General features: G+C 50.5%; 1 protein-coding gene across 1 annotated transcript in view; it reads right to left on the bottom strand.

Moving 5' to 3' along the window:
- Window positions 1-16157, bottom strand: part of LOC140425686 (uncharacterized) — a 349955-nt gene that overhangs the window by 185505 nt on the left and 148293 nt on the right. The window contains exon 18 of the mRNA XM_072510182.1: window positions 6746-6781. Within this exon, the coding sequence (XP_072366283.1) occupies window positions 6746-6781 (36 nt within the window). The remainder of the gene's footprint in view (window positions 1-6745; window positions 6782-16157) is intronic.

Raw genomic sequence — 16157 nt, 5'->3', positions numbered from 1 at the left:
GATCTTACAGAATATAGCTGCCCTGTGGACTAACTGGAACTCCGCCCTCCGACTCTGCTCCCAGTCAGCTGCACTCTGTAAACCCCCGGCTCCCTTCTCGCTCTGAGGAAATGTAGGAAATGAAACAAAAGGAGCACCTTACTCCCTCCTCACCTAACTCCCCGAGGCGGAGGGGGATCCGACCTCCTCACAGTCCCAGGGGCCGGGCGATGTGGAGGGGGGTGATGCTGCAGAGGATTCTCTGGCGATGGAGCCATACAGCAAGGCGATCCCGCCCCACCCCCTCCCCGCGAGCGCCGCCTGTCCGGGCAGGGGGAGGTGGTGGATCTCGCTGCCCCCTCGCCAAGCGACCCTGTGCCCATCCCAACTAACTCAGAGGCCGTAGCCTCACCTCGGGATACCGCTGCCGCCTCGCAACAACATGAGGGGCCTGGAGAGACCACCACAAGGGCTCCGGAGGGTGGTGGGGAGCCTGACTCCGGTCCCAAGGTGGAGGCTGTTCCAGCCTCGCCACAGTCCCAGGAGCTGGGAGATGCGGAGGGGAGGGACGCTGCCGAGGGCCCTCCAGTGGTGGAGGCCCCGCAGCGAGATGAGCCTGCCCCCCGGAAGCACAGCCTGCCCGGGCTGGAAGAGGTGGTGGATCTTGCTAACCCCTCCCCAGGCGACCGGGGTTGGGTGTCTCCGGTGTATGTCCCCATCACCCTGACGCCCAGCCCTATTAAAAAAGAAAGGCAGGGAGGCCTCCAAGGCCACCGAGGCGTCTGAGCTGCCGTCGTTCCCCGAGCAGGGAGGCCTGGGGCTGGGCGGAGACGTGACCCCCAAGGGCTCGTTCTGCCCGGTGGAGTTTTACTTCCCGGTCACCTCCTCTGGTTCATCGCCGAGGGCCGGCGGCAGCCGCCAGTGTCCTCATATATTCGGGTCGTGGGCGGGCGACGGCAAGGAGGGCCTCCCGCTCACGACAACCGAGCAGACGATGCCAGGGAGCCCAGGTTCCATCCCGGAGCTGTTCCCGGGGGTTTTCCCGGGTCTCTCCGAGAGCCCAGCATCGACAGTGGAGGCAGGGTCAGAGACACCGCCGCCCACAGACCCTAAATCGCGGGGGGAGCCTGCGCGGGACCCGCCTGAGGACGATCCTGGGGGTGGGATCGACTCGGGCCTAGGGCTAGCCGGTGGACCCATGCCGCCCGCCACACTACATGTGGCGGGGGACTCGGGCTCAGGTGGTGACCGCTTGGAGGAGGAAGGCTGCTTGGTGACGGGTGAGGAGGAGGATTTAGACACTCTCTGCAGCGAGGCAGAGGGTGCCCTCACACCTGGCACTGAATCTCCCCTCATCCCCTCAGGGGAGGTCCGAGCACGTCTGAAAAAACATCACGGTCACCAGGACTGTGTGCGGCTGGCCCTGGACAGCTGGGGAAATCTGGGGCTGCTCCTCGAGTCTGCCCACGTCTATGCCAGAGAGGCCCGGGAATTCGATCAGGACCAGGGGGAGCAGCGCCGAGCTGTTCTGTTCCTTGCAGGGCTCCTGAGGGAGTGGAGGGGGCGACAACCCTCTTCTTCCTCTGAGCACTGAGGTGATTGGTGAAGGACACACGCTACAACTGACTTGGAGGTGACCATAGCCAGCCTCAACATCAATGGCAGCCGGGACGCACATCGCCGTTTCCAGTTCTTCTCTGTCCTCCGGGACGGAAAGTACGGGGTGTGCTTCCTGCAGGAAACCCAGGCCATTCCGGGTGACGAAGCTCAGTGGACCCTGGAGTGGCAAGGGGGAGATTCCATGTGTCACTTGGCCCCACATTCAGGCGGGTGGCTAACCTGTTGGCTCCACATTTTCAGCCGGAGATCTTGGGGGTCAAGGAGCCGGTGCCAGGCCGTCTGTTGCACTTAACGGTCCGCGACAGGGATGTGGTGCTTCACTTTGTGAACGTCCACGCTCCCCTGGTCGGGCCGCAGAAGGCGGCTTTCTACGAAAAAGTGTCCCATCCCGGTGGGTGAGTGCATCGTCCTCGGAGGGGATTTTAACTGCACCCTCCAGGACAAGGACCGTCGTGGAGTCCAGCACAGCTCGGCGGCGGTGGTGAAGTTAAGGGACCTGATTAAGTCCTTCGACTTGGTGGACGTCTGGCGGACTCTCCATCCTGAATTGCGGGTGGACACCTTTGTGCGGCCCCCGTTCAGAGCGTCCAGAATCGACCGTCTTTACATTTCCAAGACGTACTTGCCCAGCGTTCCATCGGCCTCTGTGGTGCAGGTGCCGTGCTCGGAATACCACCTGGTGTGGGCGGGGCTCGCCCCGTCCTGCGTTCCGACACAGTACTTTAACAACCTGCTGCTGGAATACGAGCGGTTCTGTTATGGACCAGGGTTTAGAGAACCCCAAAGTGTATTATGGAGTTCACCTGACCGACAACTTTTAATAGATTGTGGCATGGGGAGCACACGGCCCACTCTACAGGAGTGGGACAGCAGAAATGGAAAAGTATTTTTTAAAGCAAAACAATGTTTATTCTATGAACTCAAGTTAACCTTTTTAAAACATACAGTGAACATCTTAGCAACCATCAATTCAAATACAACCCCCAAAGAATACAACACTAAGTAATCCTTAATAACTTCCCAAACAACATCCAGAAGACAAAAGAAACACCCTTTAACAGAAGCACATCAGGTTTACATTCACTACTGAAAACATTTATAATTCTGAATTCACCAAATGAACAAGAGATAGTCTTTTCATGGCAGAGAGAACAGCAGTACAGCTGACTTCGTCTGACTTCAGCTCCAACACTGAAAACGAAACGAAAACACAACCTGCAGCAAACAGCCTAAAACGAAAGTAAAAAGCTGACAGGCAGCCCAGCTCCACCCACACTCTGACATCCCTGATAAACACCCATTTCTTAAAGGGACATTGCTTAAACACCTGTTTCTTAAAGGTACTCTCACATGACAGTTCCTGGACTCGTTTCGCCGTTTCTGGGCCGGCTGGAGAAGGAAGCGGGGTGGATTCCCCTCCTTGAGGCTATGGTGGGACGGGGCAAGACTCACGCCTGCGCCTTCTGTCAGGGGTACATGAAGGGGTCTACGGAGGGGCGGAACTCCACGATCGCCAAATTGGCTGAGGAAGTCTTCGATCTGGGGTCACATCTTGCTCAGCCCGATGAGGACCCGGCCCTGGAGCTGGTGTACAGAGAGAAGAGGGGCGCTCTGCAGGACCTGCAATTGGCCGGGTCCCGGGGCACGTACGTGAGGTCGCGGATCCGTCTCCTGACAGATATGGACCTGACGGGTCCCTCGTCACGGATCCGGAGATGGTCAGGACCCTGATTAGGAACTTTTATTCCGACCTCTTCTCTCCGGATCCGTCCAGCGAGGACGCTTGCAGAATATTGTGGGAGGACCTGCCGCAGGTCAGCCTGGAGGGCGCCGGGAAGCTCGGTCAAACCATCAATCTCCAAGAGCTGACCGGCGCCTTGGACAGCTTGTCACGGGGCAAAACCTCAGGGCTGGACGGGCTGACCGTGGAGTTCTTCAGGGTGTACTGGGATGTCCTGGGGAGCGACTATGCGGGGGCCCTGGGGGAATGTATCGCAACTGGGGAGATGCCCCCTTCGTGGCGCAGGGCCGTCATTGCCCTGCTGCCCAAGAAGGGGGACCTCCGCCTACTTAAAAACTGGTGACCGGTCTCCCTCCTCAGCACGGCCACAAAATCTTTGCCAAGGCAATGTCTTTACGCCTTGGCCCCGTGCTGGCCCACATGATCTACCCTGACCAGTCCGACACAGTCCCGGACTGCTCCAGTTACGATAACATCCATCTGGTGCGGGACTTAATTCCTTTTACCCAGCGGACTGCTATGTCGAGCGCCTTCCTGTCTCTTGACCAGGAGAAGGCGATCGACAGGGTGGGGCATGAGTATTTGCTCGGGACTCTGCGAGCTTTCGGGTCCGGGACGCACTTTGTCGCCCGGATCTGGTTACTGTACGCCGCCTCAGAGTGTCTGATTAAGGTTAACGGGTCCGTAACGGCGCCCCGTTGCTTTGGGAGAGGAGTGCACCAGGGCTGCCCCTTGTCCGGCCAACTTTATTCTCTGTGCATGGAGCCTTTCCTGTGCCTCCTGTGGAGGTTGTCGGGGCTGGTTCTGCACGAGCCGGACGTGGGGGTGGTCCTCTCGGCGTACGCTGATGACGTGCTCCTCATTTTCAGTGACCCCGGTGACTTGTGGAGGGCGCAAGAGTGCCAAGCTGTCTACTCCGCCGCGTCCTCTGCTCGGATCAACTGGGCTAAATGTTCCGGACTCCTGGTCGGTCCTTGGCAGATGGACCCCTTCCCGGAGGAGCTCAGGCCCTTCAGCTGGAGTCGGACCAACATCCTCTACTTGGGAGTCCATCTTTGCCCGGCAGAGGAAGCCTGGCCGGCGAACTGGCAGGAGCTGGAGACCAAGGTCACCGCTCGCCCGGGACGCTGGCCAGGACTGCTCCGAGTGCTGTCCCACAGGGGTCGAGGTCTCGTCATAAACCAGCTGCTCTCCTCCATGCTGTGGTACCGGCTGGTCACTTTGACCCCTCCCCCTGACCTGGTCACACGCATCCAGAGAGCCATGATTCGGTTCTTCTGGGACAATCGATTGCACTGGGTCGCTGCGGAGGTCTTGAGTCTCCCGATTGCGGAGGGCGGTTTGGCGCTGGTGTGCCTTTGCACCCAGGTCGCGACTTTCCGCCTTCGGACTCTGCAGCGTTACCTGTACGTTGAGCCTCCTCCACCATGGTGTACCCGGGCGACGGATTTCTTCCGCCAGGTGCACGGCCTGAACTACGACGTGCAGCTCCTGTTCGTTGACCGGAATGGTCTTCGGAAATCTTTGTTGGCGCTGCCCGTCTTGTACCAGGACCTTCTCAAAGTCTGGAACATGGTCGCCACGCGCCGCAGCTCTCCCCCGTCAGGAGTAGTGGCTCTCGTAAGGGAGCCGCTGCTCAGGAATCCGTACCTCCGCCAATATCCATTCAGGTGGCTGTCGGAGCGGAGGGCTGTGGATGCCGAGGTGACCAGGATCAGGGACGTGCTGGGTGGCGGAGGGGCGGGCTGGCTGACACCCTACGAGCTTGCCAGGTGCAGAGTGGTGTCTGTCCGGTGCGCGGTCAATGGTGTGCAAGGCCTGAAAACGGTCGTGCTCGGCCCCATGGGCACACTTGGACTCGAGACGGCGCTATTGTGCGGTGGCATCCCATCTGAGCGGACCCCTGCTCGGACGGAATTCCACATTGGTCCCAAACCCTGGAACCCCCCCCCCCAGGTGCTGGTGCCCCACAGCCCCAGCCGCCTCGCGGAAATACCCTTTGTGGCCTTTCGCACTGCGCGGAGGGGTTTCCTGTACGGCCTGCTGTTGCACACCCTCCACCTCCTTGTCCTCACCCGCCATCCGGACACGGCTTGGCGTACCTCATTGCCGTCCGGCGGCAGAGGTCCCCACTGGAGGTCCCTCTACGGAGGTGTCCTCCCCATAAAACTAGGGGACCTGGGGCGGAGGGTGCTGTGCGTGGCAGTGGCGTGCAACCATTGTTTAAATCACTTCACAGCTTTGCCAGAGACCTGCCACTTTTGCGGCCTGGTGGAGACCGTGGAGCACGTTTATGTCGTCTGTCCGCGGCTGCACTCCCACTTTGTTTTCTTGACAACGATGTTGTTGAGGTTTTCTTTGCACTTCAGCCCCACGCTCCTGATCTACGGACATCCGGTGCGGAGAGGGGCGGGGAAGGCGGAGGACCTCCTCGTGAACCTGCTCCTGGGCCTGGCCAGACTTGCCATTTATAGGCCCAGGCGGCGGGCGACCAAGGGGGTCGTCCAGCCTGACTGTCTGCCCCTCTGCCGCGGCCTCGATCGCGGCCGGGTGTCCCTGGAGAGGGAGCATGCGGTGTCCACGGGCACACTGGAGAAATTCCGCGCTCGGTGGGCACCGCAGGGGTTGCATTGCCTTATCCACCCCGATTCTCACACTTTAATTTGACGGGTTTGTGATAAGTTTTTGTTTCCTTTCTCGTTCTCTTTGGGCTGTGCTCCACTCGTTTTGGGGCACTCCTCTCTTTTTGTTTTATCCATCAGTTACTTTCTGTTCTTTTGCTTGGTTGTCACACCCAGCATCACACCAGTGTCAGTGGCAGATGCTGGCTGAACTCCTGCACGTGTAGATAAATGTACGGGTCATCAATTCACAAAAAACCCCACAAAAAACAAAAGAAATAAAAAAGGCAAAACACATAAACAAAAATATTTTTTATTTGTTAAATTAGAGTAGTAAGACCATATAAAAGGTCTAAACCAAACAGCAACTTTTAAGTTAATTAACTAAATAAAAGACTAGACTTCAGATAAAAATGAACCCTTAATATCTCTCAGTCACCAAACTCTCACTGTCACACTCGAATGCACCCAAATTCAGCACTCAGTGCAAACAACATTTGATGAGGCATTGCAGCCGAAGTATTTCCCCCTATTTTTCAGTCAGGTTTTGGAGTCATTGCACATTGGAAAAGTTAGTGCTGTGACAGAAAATGATGGTGAATGTTAAATGGCTTTTACATAGATAATGGGGAACTCAATTGAAAATCAAAATATGCAAAGCTAAAAATTTGTAATGAAATCTTTGAAACCAAAGATGACCCCACATGGGCCGGTGGTGGTCCTAATGCAGCTTCACATGTTAGTTCATTTATTTATTAATTTGTTAATTCATTCAGTTACTTACGTTTTTTGAGTTCAGCTGCTTCACGCTTAAATTTTCCTGTTAACAAAAAATTGAAGTAGAGTTTTAATCCCTTATGTCGTTCAAATAATAGGTGTTGAAAATTCTGAACTTTGTGTGATAAAACAGTAAACATTTATATACAAGCGTGTAAGACAGACAATTTACATGTAGAAGTAGTGTTTTCATTACCCTTCCAGTCAAGAGAAACCGCTGGAATGGGAACACCTCTAAGGCATTTCATAAGCTGAAAATTTTAGAGGTTGTTTTTTAATTTAGTAAACTGTTATGTTTAAATGAAAGACCAAACATTCAGCACCATTCGCAACTCCTCGATTACCGAAGCAGTCCATGTCCAAATTCAGCAATGATGTGGAGATGCCGGCGTTGGACTGGGGTGAGCACAGTAAGAAGTCTTACAACACCAGGTTAAAGTCCAACAGGTTTGTTTCGAATCACTAGCTTTCGGAGCACTGCCAGAAACATATATATCGACAAAGTCAAAGATGCACTATGACACTTTGAATGCAAGTCTTTGCAGGTAATTCAGTCTTCAGGGGATAATCACAGGTTTAAGAGGTGTGAATTGTCTCAAGCCAGGATAATTGGTAGGATTTCGCAAGCCCAGGCCAGATGGTGGGGGATGAATGTAATGCGACATGAATCCAAGGTTCCGGTTGAGGACGTACTCATGTTTGCGGAACTTGGCTATTAGTTTCTGCTCGGCAATTCTGCGTTGTCGCGCGTCCTGAAGGACGCCTTGGAGAACGCTTACCCGAAGATCAGAGACTGAATGCGCTTGACTGCTCAAGTGTTCCCCGACTGGAAGGGGACATTCCTGCCTGCCGATTGTCGCGCGATTTCCGTTCATCCGATGTCGCAGAGTCTGCATGGTCTCGCCAATGTACCACGCTTCGGGACATCCTTTCCTGCAGCGTATGAGGTAGACAACGTTGGCCGAGTCGCACAAGTATGTACCACGTATCTGGTGGGTGGTGTTCTCATGTGTAATGGTGGTCCCCATGTCGATGATCTTGCATGTCTTGCAGAGATTGCCGTGGCAGGGTTGTGTGGTATTGTGGTCGCTGTTCTGAAGGCTGGGTAGTTTGAGGAAGGAGCAATGCTTCCACCTGAGGAAGGAGCAGTGCTCCGAAAGCTAGTGATTCGGAACAAAGTCAGAGGGAATGCAGCTGCATTAAGTTTCAAGGGAGTAAGCCATGGCTAGATGGTCTCTACTTTAATGCAGGGTATTACAGGTAAAACGGATGAGTTAAGGGCGAGAATGGACACGTGGAATTGTGATACAGTAGCTATCACGGAGACATGATTGAGGGAGGGGCAGGATTGGCAGCTCAACATCTCGGGATATAGAATCTTCAGGCGAAACAGGGGAGTGGTAAAAGAGGAGAAGGCATTGCATTATTAGTTAATGAGTCAGTTACTGCAGTAAGGAGAGATATCTTGGAGAGGGCATCAAATGAAGCTTTGTGGGTAAAGCTCAGGAATAAAAAAGGGACAGCCATATTGCTTGGTGTTTATTATAGACCTCCAGATAGTCAGTGGGTAATTGAAGAGCAAATAAGTGCGCAATTCTTGGAGGTGTGCAAAAATAATAACAATAGGGTCACTATATTAAGTCATTTTGACTTTCTCAACATTACTTGGGATATTCACATGGCATGATCTAACTGAATGGGAACAGATTCCTGTAACAAGCGTGTTTAGCCGGGTGTTTCCATCGGGACTCTGGTTCTATTTGGAGCCTCAGCCGGGAACGATCCGACGTGCAGCTCTGCTTGTCGGAACTCCTCAGTGCAGAAGGAGATTGGGATGTTATTTTAACTGACGTCCCGATCTCTTGACCCCCAAACCCCCAACTCACCGACAAACCTTGGAAGGAGTCCTTTAACAAGGATGTATAGTATGAAAGGTCTCACACTGGAAAGTTCCAAAGAACAAAGGACCTTGGCATGTTTGTCGATAGATCTCTGAAGGTAGATGGGCAGGTTAATAGGGCGGTGAAAAAGGCATATGGGACACTTACTTTTATCAATGGGGCACAGATTACAAAAGCAGGGAGGTCATGATGGAGATGTATAGGACTTTGGTGAGGCCCAGCTGGAGTACGGTGTGCAGTTCTGGTCACACATTTTACGAAGGGTGTAATTGCACTGTAGGGGGTGCAGAGAAGATTCACCAGAATGTTGTCTGGGCTGGAACATTCAAGTTATTAAGAGAGGTTGGATAGGCTTGAGTTGTTTTCTCTGGAGCAGAGAAGACTGAGGGTGACGTGATTAAGGTGTACAAGATTATGAGGGCCATGGACAGGGTGGATAGGGAGCAGCTGCAACTCTTAGTTGAAGGGTCAGTTATGAGGATACACAAGTTCAAAGTAAGGGGTGGTGGGAGGTACGGGGGGGATTTGAGGAAAAATAGAGTGGTGACAGTCTGGAATGCACTGCCTGGGAGGGTGGTAGAGGCTGGAAGTGTTGCATCCTTTAAAAAGTACCTGGATGAGTACTTGGCACGTCATAACATTCAAGGCTATGGGCCAAGTGCTGGCAAGTGGGGTTAGGTGGGCAGGTCAGGGCCTTTCATGTATCGGTGCAGAGTTGATGGGCCGTAGGGCCTCTTCTGCACTGTAATATTCTGTGATTGGTCTAGTAGTTCAGAGACACAGGGTAATGCTCCAGGGACCCAGGTTCCAATCCCATCATGGCAGATGTTAATTTTTGAATACAGTAAAGTCACTGAAATTAACCTAATGATGACCATCAAACCATTGTGTATCCGTCTGGTTCACAAATACCTTTTAGGGAAGGAAATCTGCTGTCCTTACCTGGTCTGGCCGACACGTGACTCCAGATCGACAGCAATGTGGTTTACTCTGAAATGCCCTCTGCAATGGCCCGCTGTTTGGGTACGTGTGAGTGAGGTGAGTGTACGTACATGTATGTGAGGGAGAACAAGGTGCTTGTGTCCAATGAAAGAACCAGCTTTCCAGCATCGCTCCTCCCAATAACAATGATGAAAGATAAGGCTTAAGTAGTTTTTTAATAATAGAAATTTTAAATTATTACTAGATTACCCACTCCTAAAGTAGACACTACTTCCAAGGGTAAAGAGCAATGGGAGGGTGGCTTCGCCTGGGGTTAATGCAGCTGACAAATGTATTTGTGATTGTGTGCCTCTTCCTAATTCATAATATATGCATAGATATAGCTTGAAAAGACTTGTTTCCCATTGATTTCTTTGCTTGCACCTATTTTGCAGCAAAACAAGAGACCTCAACATTATGAGAATGCTTGGGGTTCCTCGATACCCTTGAGAGGTCACTGGGGGTTTCAAGGCTCAAAATGTTCGGGAAACCCTGCAGGATACTTCTCCTTTTTTAACGAAGGATGTAAATGTTCTGTAAATAGATCAGAGAAGGTTTACTAAACCAGGAATGCACAGGTTGTCAGATGAGGAAAGGTTGGAGAGGTTAGGTTTGTATCACCTGGAGTTTAGGAGAGTGAGAGGCAACTTGATTGAAAACTTTAAAATCCTGAGAGGTCTTAATTGGGTGAATGTGGAGAGGATATTTTCTTTTACATGTTAATCTAGAACTGGGGGTTCCTGTTTAAGAAGACGGGGTCGTTCGTTTGAGACGGAGATGAGGGAGCAGGATTCTCTGTTTCTGAGACGAAGTGTTGACGTCGGCGCAGAATTTGTGGACTTTCACAACAGCAAAACTGGCGCTGAACCTGGATCGATTCAGCAACTATGGAGGGGCTAGCACTGCTGCCACGTGGAACACAATCGATTCCAATGAAAATCGGTGTGGGACTCGCCGGGTCCTTGATTGACACTGGGGAGATTGACAAGATGTAGCCACATATGCACACCACTAGAGAATAGAGTCATAGAATCCCTACGGTGCAGGAGGAGGCCATTCGGACCGTCAAGTCTGCACCGACCCTCTGAAAGTGTACTTCACCAAAGCTCACTCTTCCTCCTGTCCAATCAACCCCTTAATCTAACCTGCACATGTATATTTTATTTTGGGCACTAAGGGACAATTTAACAAGGACAATCCACCTAACCTGCACATTTTTGGACTGTGGGAGGAAACTGGAGCACCCGGAGGAAACCCACGCACACACGGGGAGAATGTGCAAACTCCGCACAGACAGTGACCCAAGGCCGGAATTGAATCTCGGTCCCTGGTGCTGTGAGGCAGCAGTGCTAACCACTGTGTCACCCTGCCGCCCAAAATAGCTCATGTGGTACCTCTGTTGAAGAAAGGTAGCAGGGATAACCCAGGAAACTATAGGCCGCTGAGCCTCGCGTCGGTAGTAGATAAATTACTGGCGAGAATTCTCAGGGACAAGATTTGTACACATTTGGAAACAAATGGACTCATTAGCGACAATGAGGTTTTGTGAAAGGGAAGTCATGCTTCACTAACTTGATCGAGTTTTTTGAGGAGATGACAAGGTGGATGGTGTTTACATGAACTTCAGTAAAACCTTTGATAAGTGTCTCATGGCAGGCTGTTACAAAAGGTGAAGTCACACGGGATCAGAGGTGAGATAGCAAGATGGATTCAGAACTGGCTCGGTCATAGAAGGCAGAGGATTCCAGTAGAAGGGTGTTTTTTCTGAATGGAAGGTTGTGACTAGTGGTGTTCCACAGGGATTGGTGCTGGGGCCTCTGTTGTTTGTAGTATACATAAACGATTTGGAGGAAAATGTAGCTGGTCTGATTAGTAAGTTCGCGGATGATACCAAGGTTGGAGGAGTGGCAGATAGTGTTGAGGATTGTCAGAGGATACAGCAGGACATAGATAGGTTGGATACTTGGGCAGAGAAATGGAAAATGGAGTTTAATCCGGACAAATGTGAGGTAGTGCATTTTGGTAGGTCGAACATAGAGGGGAAATATACTGTAAATGACAAAACTCTTCGGAATATAGAAAGTCAGAGAGATCTGGGCGTACAGGTCCACAGATCTTTGAAATTGGCAACACAAGTGGACAAGGTAGTCAAGCGTATGGAATGATTGGCTTCATTGGACGGGGCATCGAGTATAAAGACTGGCAAATCATGCTGCAGTTGTATAGAACCTTGGTAAGGCCGCACTTGGAATATTGCGCACGATCCTGGTCGCCACACTACCAGAAGGATGTGAAGGCTTTGGAGTGGGTGCAGAGGAGGTTTACCAGGTTGTTGCCTGATCTGGAAGGTGTTAGCTATGCAGAGAGGCTGAATAGACACGGACTGTTTTTATTAGAATGACGGAGGTTGTGGGTCAATCTGAAAGGGGTCTCCAAGACTGTGAGGAGCATGGATAGAGTGGATGGACAGGCACTCTTTCCCATGGTGGAGGTGTCAGTCATTAGGGGGCATAGGTTTAAAGTCCGTGGGGCAAAGTTTAGAGGAGATGTGCGAGGCAGTTTTTTACATAGAGGGTGGTGAGTGCCTGAAATGTGCTGTCAGGGGAGGTTGTGGAATAATAATAATAGAATAACCTTTTATTGTCACAAGTATGAAGTTACTGTGAAAGGCCCCTCGTCGCCACATTCTGGCACCTGTTCAGGTAAGCTGGTACAGGAATTGGACCCGCGCTGCTGGCCTTGTTCTGCATCACAAATCAGCTGTCTAGCCCACTGAGCTAAACCAGCCCTTTGCAGAAGCAGATACATTAACAGTGTTCAAAAGGCATCTTGAGAAATACGTGGATAGGATGGGTATAGATGCACCAGGAAGTGCTGAGGGTTTTGACAAAGGAGGTATCAAGACTGATTCAGGCTTGGAGGGCGAAAGGGCCTGTTCCTGTGCTGTATTGTTCTTTATTCTTTGACTCACGACCAACTGGCGGGTGTCCCACGTCACGTGATAGATCTCTAACACCACCTGCTGGTGGGAGATCGTACCAATTTCTATGTGGACTGATAGACAACGATATACATTGATGTGTACATGCATATCACCACACACCCTTCCTTTGGAAGTATTAATATTTACAAATGTGACTCTGCTTTACACCGCATGATATGCATGATAACTTTAAACATATATTGTACACAGTTTATTTCAAGTTCAGTCTGTCAGCTTTATGACGGAATCTGGTTGATCTCCTGAGCAATGGCTGAATCGGCGATCATGTTCCTTCATTTGTTGTTGTTCCTGCTTGTTCCACATTCACTGCTGCAGATGCTTCTCTGATCGCTGGCTCTGTTGGGTGGTCTGTGTCCTCTTCAAGCGTTTTGGGATCACATACTAGCTCTTCTGCTGGGCTCAACACAAAAGAATGTTGCACTTTTAACAGAGCTCTTTGGTCCTTCGCAAGACTGAACCACCCTCAGTAAGAACCAAAAACGAATGTGAACCTGCCTGTTGCAATATCTTTGCCAGCCTTGACCAACCATAACACCATAAGACCATATGACCATAAGACATAGGAGCAGAATTAGGCCACTCGGCCCATCGAGTCTGCTCCGCCATTCAATCATGGCTGATATCTTCTCATTCCCATTCTCCTGCCTTCTCCCCATAACCCCTGATCCCCTTATTAATCAAGAACCTATCTATCTCTGTCTTAAAGACACTCAGTGATTTGGCCTCCACAACCTTCTGCGGCAAAGAGTTCCACAGATTCACCAGCCTCTGGCTGAAAAAATTCCTCCTCATCTCTGTTTTAAAGGATCGTCCCTTTAATCTGAGATGGTGTCCTCTGGTTCTAGTTTTTCCAGCAAGTGGAAACATCCTCTCCACGTCCACTCTATCCAGGCCTCGCAGTATCTTGTACGCTTCAATAAGACCCCCTCTCATCCTTCTGAACTCCAACGGGTACAGACCCAGAGTCCTCAAACGTTCCTCATACGACAAGTTCTTCATTCCAGGTATCATTCTTGTGAACCTCCTCTGGACCCTTTCCAGGACCAGCACATCCTTCCTTAGATATGGGGCCCAAAATTGCTCACAACACTCCAAATGGGGTCTGACCAGACCCTTATACCGCCTCAGAAGTACATCCCTGGTCTTGTATTCTAGCCCTCTTGACATGAATGCTGACATTGCATTTGCCTTCCTAACTGCCGACTGTACCTGCACGTTAACCTTAGGAGAATCGTGAACAAGGACTCCCAAGTCCCTCTGTACTTCTGTTTTCCGAAGCATTTCCCCATTTAGAAAATAGTCTATGCCTTGATTCCTCCTTCCAAAGTGTATAACCTCACACTTTTCCACATTGTATTTCATTTGCCACTTCATTGCCCACTCTCCTAGCTTGTCCAAGTCCTTCTGCCATTTCCATTGGTATCCTCGAGTCTGACCGTATCACCTGGATGCAGTGACTGGAGCTTCCTTGTGGATCTATCGTAGAACCCTTTCTGCCTCCTCTTTTGAAAAATCCAGATAATTGGAGAAATAATCAATAACTAAAAGGTAGTCTTTCCCATTGAAGTGGAAAAGATGAGTATCAAGTATCAAAAGATAGGATCAAGGATAACCCTAAAGCTTTCTATAGATATGTCAGGAATAAAAGAATGACTAGGCTAAGAGTAGGGCCAGTCAAGGACAGTAGTGAGAAGTTGTGCGTGGAGTCCGAGAAGATAGGAGAGGTGCTAAATGAATATTTTTCATCAGTATTCACACAGGAAAAAGACAACGTTGTCGAGGATAATACTGAGATTCTGGCTACGAGACTAGAAGGGCTTAAGGTTCATAAGGAGGAGGTGTTAACAATTCTGGAAAGTGTGACAATAGATAAGTCCCCTGGGCCGGATGGGATTTATCCTTGGATTCTCTGGGAAGCTAAGGAGGAGATTGCTGAACCTTTGGCTTTGATCTTTAAGTCATCTTTGTCTACAGGAATAGTGCCAGAAGACTGGAGGATAGCAAATGTTGTCCCCTTGTTCAAGAAGGGGAGTAGAGACAACCCCGTTAACTATAGACCAGTGAGCCTTACTTCTGTTGTGGGCAAAATCTTGGAAAGGTTTATGAGAGATAGGATGTATAATCATCTGGAAAGGAATAATTTGATAGAGACAGTCAACACGGTTTTGTGAAGGGTAGGTCGTGCCTCACAAACCTTATTGAGTTCTTTGAGAAGGTGACCAAACAGGTGGGTGAGGGTAAAGCAGTTGATGTGGTGTATATGGATTTCAGTAAAGCGTTTGATAAGGTTCCCCTGGGTAGGCTACTGCAGAAAATACGGAAGCATGGAATTCAGGGAGATTTAGCAGTTTGGATCAGAAATTGGCTAGCTGGAAGAAGACAAAGGGTGGTGGTTGATGGGAAGTGTTCAGACTGGAGTCCAGTTACTAGTGGTGTACCAAAAGGATCTGTTTTGGGGCCACTGCTGTTTGTCATTTTTATAAATGACCTGGAGGAGGGCGTAGAAGGATGGGTGAGTAAATTTGCAGATGACACTAAAGTCGGTGGAGTTGTGGACAGTGCGGAAGGATGTTACAAGTTACAGAGGGACATAGATAAGCTGCAGCGCTGGGCTGAGAGGTGGCAAATGGAGTTTAATGCAGAAAAGTGTGAGGTGATTCATTTTGGAAGGAATAACAGGAAGACAGAGTACTGGGCTCATGGTAAGATTCTTGGCAGTGTGGATGAGCAGAGAGATCTCGGTGTCCAGGTACATAGATCCCTGAAAGTTGCCACTCAGGTTGAGAGGGTTGTTAAGACGGCGTACGGTGTGTTAGCTTTTATTGGTAGAGGGATTGAGTTTCGGAGCCATGAGGTCATGTTGCAGCTGTACAAAACTCTGGTGCGGCCGCATTTGGAGTATTGCGTGCAATTCTGGTCGGCGCATTATAGGAAGGATGTAGAAGCATTGGAAAGGGTGCAGAGGAGATTTACCAGAATGTTGCCTGGTATGGAGGGAAGATCTTATGAGGAAAGGCTGAGGGACTTGAGGCTGTTTTCGTTAGCGAGAAGAAGGTTAAGAGGTGACTTAATTGAGGCATACAAGATGATCAGAGAATTGGATACGGTGGACAGTGAGAGTCATTTTCCTCGGATGGTGATGTCTAGGATGAGGGGACATAGCTTTAAATTGAGGGGAGATAGATATAGGACAGATGTCAGAGGTAGGTTCTTTACTCAGAGAGTAGTAAGGGCGTGGAATGCCCTGCCTGCAACAGTTAGTGGATTCGCCAACACTAAGGGCATTCAAATGGTCATTGGATAGACATATGGACAATAAGGGAATAGTGTAGATGGGCTTTAGAGTGGTTTCACAGGTCAGCGCAACATCGAGGGCCGAAGGGCCTGTACTGCGCTGTAATGTTCTATGTTCTATTTCTATGTTCTATGTTCTATGTTCTATGTTCTATGTTCTATGTTCTAGACCCATGCCCGCCTTCTGCCACGTGCATCGGCTCTTTGCTTGCAGTGGAATTTCTGACATGTGTCACAGT

The sequence above is a fragment of the Scyliorhinus torazame genome, chromosome 6, assembly GCF_047496885.1.
Source record: "Scyliorhinus torazame isolate Kashiwa2021f chromosome 6, sScyTor2.1, whole genome shotgun sequence".
Taxonomy (NCBI): Eukaryota; Metazoa; Chordata; class Chondrichthyes; order Carcharhiniformes; family Scyliorhinidae; genus Scyliorhinus; species Scyliorhinus torazame.
The sequence above is the reverse complement of the archived record's forward strand: the minus strand, read 5'-3'. Positions and strand labels throughout refer to the sequence as shown.